General features: G+C 53.0%; 1 protein-coding gene across 5 annotated transcripts in view; it reads left to right on the top strand.

Moving 5' to 3' along the window:
• PTDSS1 (phosphatidylserine synthase 1) overlaps positions 1-11,003 on the top strand; it is a 73,572-nt gene that overhangs the window by 22,287 nt on the left and 40,282 nt on the right. For 4 of the 5 annotated variants that reach the window (XR_012019819.1, XM_072803830.1, XM_072803827.1 and 1 more), the window contains one exon: positions 10,454-10,545. Coding sequence is in view for 1 of the 5 variants with exons in the window: in XM_072803827.1 (XP_072659928.1) it covers positions 10,454-10,545 (92 nt within the window). In the remaining 4 variants the exon portion in view is untranslated. Of the gene's footprint in view, positions 1-6,295; positions 6,433-10,453; positions 10,546-11,003 lie in introns of those variants that run through there. The other variant, XM_072803829.1, reaches the window with a different exon arrangement.

Raw genomic sequence — 11,003 nt, 5'->3', positions numbered from 1 at the left:
ATGTCCCTACTTTTGGTCATTCTCAAATACTTCATTGGTCATGTCATCTGATTTTACCACTCAGTAGCAGCGTGGCCACTTAATTTTGCTAGGCCTCAGTTTCCATATGTACGTACAATGAAGACACCTAATAATACTCCATGGGATTATCTTTTATGAAGGTTCAGTACATTTTTTGTTAGGTAATCTGTGTTTAGCTCAGTGCTTTCCAGAGTAAGTGCTCAGTAAACATTAGCCGTAACTATTATGTCGTTTCATTGTACGCTAATGCCTTCTACTAAATTACATCTGTCATTGAGCAAGGATGAAGAATGCTCTATTATTGAGAAAAAGGATGAAGGCATTGAGATAGTTGACATTGCTCTGCTTGCATAACAAACATATCTGTTGAGTATTTCAGTTTAACTTCCTCTCCTGTGTGGGTCGACAATGGTGGAATCAGTGTGGGGATTTCTTTGGAAGTAAGACAAGTAATTGTGATATTTTATTCTAAATAATGAGAAGCAAGAATGGGCGGTTCGTTTCAGTCTTTTATCTTTAATATTATTCTAGGCCCTCTAAGAATAGATCTCTCTTCCTCTTTTCTGATACAGAAAGTCACATTGTTCCGTCATTTCCCTGTTTGGCCAAAGCAGTTGATAAATTGCAGCAGAGGTTATGAATTTTAACAGTTTGTCAATAGTCATACAAGAGGAATAACCTGAACCTCAGACTGTGGCCTTTTATAAAAATGATAATCATTTTATTTCTTCCAATAATTTCATAAAGAGAAACCATATCTTGAAGAACTCATTAATAACAAGTTTTACCTTCTATAAAATCATAAGCACCACTAACATGCGTGGTACTTATTTTTTGTAATGAGTTGTGCCCCTTTATAAAGCGGAACATCAGTGATCGCTTTTTCCATAAAGATGGAAGGTAACCACTTCTTATATGAAAATGATTCATTATGATGCTCTTTTGAAATGATTGTCCTCGGTGCCTTATAATTATTTTATAACAGGATTTTAGTTGGATGACCGTTCAGTGCAGTTCCTTCAGTAAAAGTGAAAAAAAGTTTGTTTTCCAAAGACGAGCGATGTGAGGGGAAAGGAGACAATACTTTTGGGGTGCCGTATTACTGGTCGAGGAGAAACCGTAGCTGGGTCCTGTCACATGCTGCGGAGGAGACACAGCAAGAATTTAGGATCGTGAGGGATTAGATACCACGTGCAGAAGTCTGAAACAGGTTTGGATTTGTCAAGTAGTTCTTTTGTTAGATAGCAACTAGGCTAAGTCACTGTTAAATCATGGTGTTTAAATCTCCTATCTCTTCCACCATTAATAAAAATAAAGCTGGGGTCGGGGGCGCCTGGGTGGCTCAGGGGTGGAGCATCTGCCCTTGGCTCAGGGTGTGACCCTGGGGTCCTGGGGTGAGTCCTGCATCGGACTCCTGGCATGGAGCCTGCTTCTCCCTCTGCCTGGGTCTCTGCCTCTCTCTGGGTCTCTCATGAATAAATAACCTCTTTTTAAAAATATAAAAATAAAGCTGGGTGCCATTGAGTCTTCTCCCTAAGCTCATTTTGCCACATTTTATAATCAGTATTTTTTTTTAAGATTTTATTTGGAGGGGGGCAGAGGGAGAAGCAGACACCCCACTGAGCATGGGGAGCATGATCCGGGCCGGACCCCGGGACTCCAGGATCATGACCTGAGCCGAAGGCGGACGCTTACCTGACCCGGCCACCCAGGCGCCCCTAGAAAGTATTCTTACAAGACAAGTGCTTCGACAAATGCCCTGGAAGTTTGTTGGGCCAGAACGGAGCAAGGAGAACCTTTGTCTCAGGCTCAGAGTATAGTTACTGGGGTGCTTCGTGTTTACTGTGCTTTCAGAGATTGGGCAAACGTGCACATAGTGAATGGCCCTCATTTCGAAAACAAACGTTAGATGTGAAAACACCAGGATCTGCTAATCCCGTTCCCAGCACCCCCTCCCCTGAAGAGGCATGTGGCCGGCGGAGGGGCCTCCAGCTGAGGGCCTGGGTGCGGGCCGAGTGCTCGCGGCCCACAGGACGCGGCCTTCCTGCAGCCCGCCGCTCCTCAGTGCCTGTTGGTCTGTGCGTGCTGGCCTTCTCCCTGGCGGGACACACAAGGCAGACGGGGGCGAGACGGGCACAGGCCTTTGGCGTATCCGTTCTCACTTACGTGTCCATCGCGGCTTTGACTTCGTTTCCCTTCGCCGAATTGGAGCTCTGATCTTCATCAGCTCTGAGGCTCGCTGCTTCTTGCTTCGTTCGGCCTTGCCCCCCCCCGCGGAGACCCGCCAGCTTTCCCGGTTCTTGCCCTTTTACGCCATATAAATCCCATTAGGAAATGTCTCCTCGTGCTGCTGATTCCGTTGTCTGGGTTCTGCCTCCTTTATGTACGTCGTGTTCTTCGTCTCCCAGTAACACACGGCCTGGCTGTCCTTGCTCCCGGCACCGGCTCTGTTCGGCGATGTCCACGGCGGCCGCGCACCGGGCGGGCCCCCAGTGGGGAACGGAGCGCGTGCTTGGTGCTGCCTCCGGAGGGGTCTGGCCAGCAGTGAGCTTCACACTTCTCTTCCCCACTTCCTACTAGAATCATATTTCTCTTTGGATTTAAGTCAGCATCTTCCGTGTCCCTCCCTTACATTTATGTCTGGCGTTTTAGGTCCCTAATAAGGTCGTAAATGTGCAGGAGGGGAAAATGTCTCCTGTATTTCTTTGGGGTCTTCTGTAGGAAGTGGACTTCCGGGTGACTTTGGATGCTTTTGGTCTTGATACGGCCTTGCCTCCGAGGAACCACGTGCCCGGGACCGCTCCTTGGCCTTTGGCTCCGCAGGCAGGACTCTGTTAGCAGGGGTAATGCGGTTAGCCTCCGGATACAGCCCGTGGAGCGCCAGGGCTTTGTAGGGAAGTGGGCGGTTTCTCAGCCCGGCTGAAAGCAGAGACCAGCCCTTACCGCGTCAGCCGCGACTGCTCCCCGAGTGCCTGGCCTGGGCGCCCCGCTTCACGGAGCTCAGCAACTCAGCGAGCCGGGTGCCGGCTCCCCGGTGGGACCCGGTTTGCTCTCCTGGGGCCTCCGCAGTGGCCAGGCGGGGATGGCGTGCTCTGGACCTCACCTTGCTGCTGGCTGCCCTCCACACGGCTGTTCGTCTGCGTGACCTGCTCAGATAGAGTCGTGACCCCATCTGTCCCCTGCTTACCGTCTGTCGCGACCCCCCGTCACCCGCACGGGGTGGTGGCTGCCCTCGGGTCACCACGGAGTAGTCCTGCTTCTTCAGCCTTTCCTCCCGCGCCCCGGCCCCTGCACGCAGCCGCACCCGGGCCCAGGCTGGCGGTCCTCTGCGCCTCCTGGGCCTCCTGTCTACCCCCGAGCTCGCCGAGCGCTCTGTACCCCCCCCTGCATGGGCTCCTACCTGGCCGCCTTCGTGGGCTGCTCGGGAGGATGTTAGAGACTCCGAACACCTTTGTTACCAGCGGCCCGTGGCCCCTGTTGGGGGAGGAATATTGACTAGATCAGCTTCCGAGGCAGATCTCACATGTCTTCAAAAGATTCATTCCTGAGAGACCCCGAGAGAGAGGGAGGCAGACCCCGGCAGAGGGAGAAGCAGGCTCCCGCGGGAGCGCGACCCCGGGTCACGGCCTGGGCTGGGCTGGGCTGGAGGCGGGGCCAGCACGGAGCCGGGCCCCCCGCAGTGAATGCCAAGGGAATCGAAACACAAGCCATGATCTAGCCAGTGAGGGCTTTAGAGAAATACGCTTTTCTTCAGCTGATGCCTCGTCGTGATCCTCCACAAGGACCGTACCTGCTGGGAAACGGCGGAAGCGCCCCTCAGGGGCCGCGCCCGAGCTAACAGGCGCCTCCTCACCTGGGATTCCCGTTTCCACACGGAGAGGGTCCTAGCAGGGCCCGGCCTCTGCCCAAGACCGCCCCGGGGTGCGGCGGTCTCGGGGGCTCCTCCTGAGGGGGGGGGAGGGGGGAGGGGGGGAAGGGCAGGGCAGCCTGGGGCGGGGCAAGGGCCGGCAGAGCAGGCCTGGCGTCGCCGCAGGCCCGTGAGCCCAGAGTTTGCTTCAGTCCCACCGACGCCCGCCCGACCAGGTGTTTTCCGGGCGCGCAGCTTCCCTGCCTTGGGGACGTTCTCTGTTCTCGCGTGGGTGGGCGGGACGTTCTCTATTGTCGCGTGGGTGGGCCCCTACCTGTGGCAGCGGCGTCCGACTCGGCGCCTGAATATCCGACGGGCCGCGGGCGGGGGGAGCCGCCATGGTGGGCTCCGGGCGCAGGCCTGCCCCCCCCTCACGGGGCCTCACCGCAGCCTCAGCGGAGCATCGCCGAGCTTCATGGAGCCTCACCGGGGCCTCACTGGAGCTTCACGGAGCCTTAGCGGGGCCTCGCGGAGCCTCAACGGGGCCTCACGGAGCCTCAGCGGGGCCTCACCAGAGCCTCACCAGAGCCTCAGCGGAGCATCACGAAGCCTCAGGGAGCTTCACCGGGGCCTCACTCAAGCCTCACTCGAGCCTCACTGGGGCCTCAGCGGGGCCTCAACGGAGCCTCAACGGAGCCTCACCGAGGCCTCATTGGAGCCTCACAGAGCGTCAGCGGGGCTTCAGCGGGGCCTCACCCGGGCCTCAGCGGAGCCTCAAGGAGCCTCACTGGGGCCTCACGGAGCCTCACTGAGGCCTCACCGGGGTCTCACTGGAACCTCATGGAGCCTTAGCTGGGCCTCAGCGGGGCCTCACCGAACCACACCCGGGCCTCGGGGAGCGTCACTGGGGCCTCACGTAGCCTCACTGGAGCCTCACAGAGCCTGACCGGAGCCTCACCAGAGCCTCAGCGGAGCGGAGCATCACGGATCCTCACCGGGGCCTCACTGGAGCCTCATGGAGCCTGACCAGAGCCTCACGGAACCTCACTGGGGCCTCACCGAGCCTTAGCAGGGCCTCACCGGGGCCTCACCAGGGCCTCAGCAGATCCTCGTGGAGCCTCACCAGGGCCTCACTGGAGCCTCACAGAGCCTCAGCGGAGCCTCACCGGGGCCTCACCGGATCCTCACGGAGCCTCACTGGAGCCTCACCGGAGCCTCACCGGGCCTCACGGAGCCTCACGGAGCCTCACTGGGGCCTCACTGGGGCCTCACTGGAGCCTCACCGGGGCCTCACGGAGCCTTACCGGGGCCTCACCCGGGCCTCACCGGGGCCTCAGCAGAGCCTCGCGGAGCCTCACCGGGGCCACACTGGATCATCGCGGAGCCTCACCGGGACCTCACCGGAGCCTCAAGGAGCCTCACAGAGCCTCAGCGGGGCCTCAGCGGGGCCTCGCAGAGCCTCAGCAGGGCCTCACGTAGCCTCACTGGAGCCTCATGGAGCCTGACCGGAGCCTCACGGGGCCTCATGGAGCCTCACGAGAGCCTCAGCAGAGCGGAGCGGAACCTCAGCAGAGCGTCGTGAAGCCTCACCGGGGACTCACCGGATCCTCACCGGGGCCTCACCGGGGCTACACTGGAGCCTCACGGAGCCTCACCGGGGCCTCACCGAGGCCTCACTGGAGCCTCACAGAGCCTCTGCGGGGCCTCACCGGATCCTCACGGAGCCTCACCGGGGCCTCACTGGAGCCACACCGGGGCCTCACGGAGCCTCACTGGGGCCTCTTGGGGCCTCACCAGAGCCTCAGCAGAGCATCACAGAGCCTCACCGGGGCCTCACCGGATCCTCACCGCATCCTCACCAGGGCCTCACCCGAGCCGCACCGGGGCCTCACTCGAGCCTCACTCGAGCCTCACTCGAGCCTGACCGGAGCCTGACCGGAGCCTCAGCGGGGCCTCACGGAGCCTCACTGGGGCCTCACCGGAGTCTCACGGAGCCTCACTGGGGCCTCACCGGGGCCTCACCAGGGCCTCATGGAGCCTCACTGGGCACACTGTGCCACCGCCTCAGCCAGTCCTGGGCCCCAGGCCTGAGGGCGCCCGCCGTGTGGCAGGAGCTGTGCTGGGCCCCGCAGCCCCCAGGGCAGTGACCTGGGCGTGTGCTCGCAGCACTCCCCACCCCCAGCGGGCTCCGGGCGCCCTGCCTTGGCGCTGAGCCCGCCGGCCCGTGTGTCCCGCTGTGCCTGCCTCCTCCGCTGGGCCAGACCGAGCCAGGGCTTCCGCCTCGGCGCCCCCGGGGACGGGCCCGGTGCCAGCTGTAGGGCCTGCGGCTGCGGGGCGGTGGGCACAGCAGGGATGGTGGGCGGCTGCCGCAGGCCGTGTAAGAAGGCGGCCTCCTTCCCTGCAGGCGGCAGGGCGCTGGGACCCCGTCCTTGGGCAGTGCCCCGGGCGCCCCCAGCCCTGCGCCTGCGGGTACCCGATCGGGCTGCTGCGTCGTGGAGGTGCCGGTTCCCTTCTAATCGGATATAAAGCTGCCGACCTGCAGACCCCGCTGCTACTTTCCTCAGGTTGGTCACCCTTTTTGTTCTCCCTGAAACTGAGCCATCCGTTTGATCCTGAAAATCGCTCAAAATTTACAGAAGCGCAGTTTTCTTGGTTGTATGTCCTTGTTGATTACCGACCTTAGGTTCTTCCGAAGGTAACGGTGATACATTTTCAAGCATCTTGACCGTAGTAATCTGAAGTAGAGACCGGTTTGCTGGTTCGCGTAGCCCTTCGTTCGGTAACATCTTAATCAATTCACTGTTTTGGAAAGAATAATGGACGCGCATTGCTTGAAATTCGAGCCACACCAGAGGGCATGGGGGGAGGAGGAAAGCGGCCTTGCCCTCCTGGCTGCGTTTCCAGGCAGAGCGCAGCCACCGCGCAGGTGGCAGGTGTGCACAGGTGGCAGGTGTGCACATGTGCTGCACGTCCTGTGCTCGCCGCTCTCTGCTTATCATCGCACGACGTCTCTTGCTCTGTAGCAGCTGCCGTAGAAGGACTTTCTTGTGGTTGCCTCCAACTCCATTACAAGTAAATACATTCTGTAAATTATTTAATCAGTTCCTTTTGGTGGACATCTATTTAGCTGGTTTCCATTCTTCTGCTAAATACAGAGAAGGCCACAGCGGAGCATCCTGTGCATACGTGATTTTGTTACGTAAACGAGGGTCGGCCAGCGGGCTAAGTCCTCCTTTGGGAATTGCTGAGTCGCAGGGTGTGTGTCCTGACGAAGTTAACATGTTGCCACACTGCCCTCCCTGGACGTGGTTTCAATTTAAGCTGCCCTGGCATCGGGGTAGATGACGACCTGTTTGGATTTTTCCTCATACCTGCTCCACCCCAGTCACTGAACTTTTACCTTTGTGGTGGGGACATGCCGCGTGGTCCCCCGGGGGTGTTCTGATTTGTCTGTCTCTTTCCACCAGCGACACCGAGCATCTTTTCGCTTGCCTGAGAGCCGCTGCATTTGTTTTTCTTTGTCTATTTGTTGTTCTTGATGTTAATCGATTTTGCGGGGAGCCCCACGTACTAGGACGGCAGCTAACTCCGCCTTGATCTAAGTTCCACGGTTATCGCTTGTCCATTACGGATTTCTGTGTCTTGCGGACTGACCGGTTTTTGTCCTTTATGATTGCTGGGTTGTATCATATTGTAGAAAGGCCTTCTCCACTCTGAGGTGGTTGTGTTTTGTTTTTGTTTTTTTAACACATGTTTTTTGTTTTTTGGGGGTTTTTTGTTCTGCTTTGTTTCGTTTAATTTTTCTTCTTTAAATGGTTCAGAGTCTGTCTTGGTATAATGTCAGGGTTACGGAATCGACCTTCTTTCCCGGACAACAGTGACTTATTTCAGCTTTGCTTTTATTCTATTTGTGACTTACAAATGTGTGTCTTTCAGACTCTCGTATACCTTCCCTGTGCATCTAACACGAGTCAGATTTAGGACCACATCATTTTTTTAGGAGCAGCTTGGTGTAGGGGAAAGATCATCCTCTTCAGAGTCGAACAGACCTGGTTTCCGATGTGAACTCTGCAACTTCTTCAATATGTAGGCTTGGGCAAATTAAAATTACATAACCTGTCTGAGCCTCTGTTACCTCATTTGTAAAATATGGTTGATAGTAAGCCATTTCACAGATGGGTTGTGATAATTAGAGATAATGTGTAGAAACTGCCTATTCAGGGGCACCTGGGTGGCTCAGTCGGTTGAGCGTCTGCCTTTGGCTCGGGTCATGGTCTTGGGGTCCTGGGATCAAGTCCAGCATGGAGCTCCCTGCTGGGTGGGGCCCCCACCCCTTCTGTCTATTTCTCAAACAAATAAATAAAATCTTTTTAAAAATTAAAAAAAAAAAAGAAAAAGAAACTGCCTGTTGAGTGCCTGGCACACAGTGAATACTTGATAACAGGAGCCATTATTACATCATTGTTGTTACCAATATCAGTAGTGTGGTGTTGGTCTGAATGAGGACACTGTGCCCCCGCCCCAGTCCCTGTGTGAGTCATTCTTCAGTAAAAGCTCGTCCTGGAAACTAGACAGACCTAGGGCTTCCCTGCCTAAGCCAAAGACCATTGCACGTACCCAGTAACGAAGGGCTAGCATTTTAGGGCCATGCTCATACCTTCTGGGCAGATGTTAAATTGTTGGGGGTGTACATTAAGATAAGACCGCACTTTGCTGCAGGAGGAAGTCTGCCTGGTTGCACAGTTTGGTTTTATAAGCAGATCTGTGAAGTTAACAGTTAAGCATTTTGTCCAGCAGTAGTGTTAGTGCTGTTTGGCCAGATGATTTAAGAAAGGGGATCTCTGTGACCTCCTACCACAGAACTTTATGTGCAGTCCTCTCACAAATCTGGAAAGTAAATTGGTGCGAAAACTCAGCCTGAACAAAAGTTGATATCTAAGTTAACTTCTCTTTTTTAAGTCCAATAGCCCAGGACCTAGTCTTTAATTAGGTGAATCAATCATAGTTTCCCTCCACACTTCTTCCTGTATTCTGGGTACTTGAGTTTTATATGTATATATGGACCTGATTTCCCTGTAGGGTTTTTTTTTTTTTTTTTTTTGACCTCCTTCTTTTCCTTCACCGATGTTTAATCTTAATTTAATATTTGCAGTCCTTTCACAGATAAACTCCACTTTCAAAAACCACTTTTGGATTTATTGCTACTAGTCTCATTATGTCTAAACATCTCCTTCCGTTCTGTTCTTCTGTTTCCTGTCTACTCATCCTGCACCTTTTTAAACTGAAATGCTGGACTTCCCCTCTCTCAAGCTTCTTAATATCAATTCAGAAAATCTTAGTGTCTTAGATTTCTGTTTCCCCTCTTTTGTTTGCTCCTCTTGAGGCCCAAAAGTTGTGGCTAAACTTTACTTTTACTTTTTTTTTTTAACATAAACTGTCAGAACCTAATTATTTTCTGCCATCAATTATTTTTTCCTGCCATCAACGTTAAGAAAAGTTCCATTTGGGAAATTTTACTTGGTTTTATACGATAGATTTTCTTCCTAACCAGTAATCAGTCCACAGATAATCTATTGAGGGCTTATCATGTGCCAGCCTTTGAGGATGCAATGAGTGAATAATTCCCTGCCTTCAGGAGTTTACTTTCTGTTTTGTTGGGGGGGGGTGGGGCGGGGGCGCAAAAGAAGGAGAGAGAAAGAGAGAGAGAGAGAATCCTAAGCAAGCCCCATGCCCAACATGGAACCCGATGTGGGGCTAGATCCCAGGACCCTGAGATCATGACTGGAGCTGAAATCAAGAGTTGGACACTTACCCGACTGAGCCACCCAGGTGCCCCAGGAGTTCCCTTTCTATACTGAAGACAGACAGCGTATCAACCAAGGGATGGAATCCTTTAGTTACCTGGGTTATGGAGGAGATAAATGCAGCAGTAGATGAGAAGTGGCCAGGCTCAGAGGGAGGAAACTCATCCCCTTTCTTTACGGTTCTTTTGCTTCTTGTCTGACAGTAAATCTTGTATTCCATTTTCATGATTTTTCTTTTAATACTGTTTTCTGGTACTTTCTTATTATCCAGTGTTTCATCCTTTCATTCATCCCTTAGATGGCCAACTGCTCGTTTTTGAGAATTGATATATAATCTCATTGCCTTATGTTCTTCTTCCTTATAATCTTATGCTTTCTTTATGAGTTCTCAAAGATTTCTTTGCCACAGTGTATATCGTAAAGGTCATCGTTAGTGCTTCTTGAAATCAAAAGGCATTTCTCCAAAATAAACCTTACCTTTTGACATTCTGGGCATTTTTTTTTTTTTTTTTTTTTTTTTAAAGGACGGTGCTTCTCTGATGTTTGTCTCAGTGGAATGTGTGTCGGCATGTGAGGTTGCCAGCTGCATTTCTTGTAAGAACTGGACCACTATGAGACTGGGTTATTTTAGGAAATGATAGTGAAGAGTAAGTAGCGTGTATAGAGACTTTGCTCAGCAAAATGAGCAGTCACTACTTTTCAGAAAATGGAATCTTATGCCTTCGGAGTTGACTGTTTAGGTCCGAAAATGAGTACTCAGTGTTTTCTTTTCTGTTTTCAGGGATGACTCTGTCCCAGAGGACAACATCTGGAGGGGCATCCTCTCTGTTGTGTTCTTCTTCCTTATCATCAGCGTGTTGGCCTTTCCCAATGGTAAGTGGTGTCACACTGGATCACATCTCCCCGTGCGTTGTGCCCTTTTGGTGTTCTGGGAGGTGCATGCCATCTAGAAGATGAAACCAGAAAGTGAGAGTAAGAGAAACGAATCTGTGGTGGTTAGGGCACAGGTGCCCGATCTGCCACGTGCTTGTGATCTTCCCGCCCGGGGAAGTGCCCCAGCTGTTTCACAGGTGCTTGAGTCTCTCACTTTTGCAAACAAGGGATTGGCAGGTAGGTGCAATTGAGAGAGTTAACTAAATTAATACGTGTTAACGTCTCTGAATAGTGACTGACAAATTGTAAGCTCTGTGAGTGTCAGCTGTTGTTCTTGTTGCTATTTTTGCTCTATCAGCTGAGTCATAAAATACTCAATTATTTGTTTCGTACTTCTTGCTAAGGACAGGGTCACTGCAATATGATTATTACTGAAATAATGTGTTGTCCCAGGTGAT

The sequence above is a fragment of the Canis lupus genome, chromosome 28 (assembly GCF_048164855.1).
Source record: "Canis lupus baileyi chromosome 28, mCanLup2.hap1, whole genome shotgun sequence".
Lineage (NCBI taxonomy): Eukaryota > Metazoa > Chordata > Mammalia > Carnivora > Canidae > Canis > Canis lupus.
This window is presented reverse-complemented; position numbering and strand designations above follow the sequence as displayed.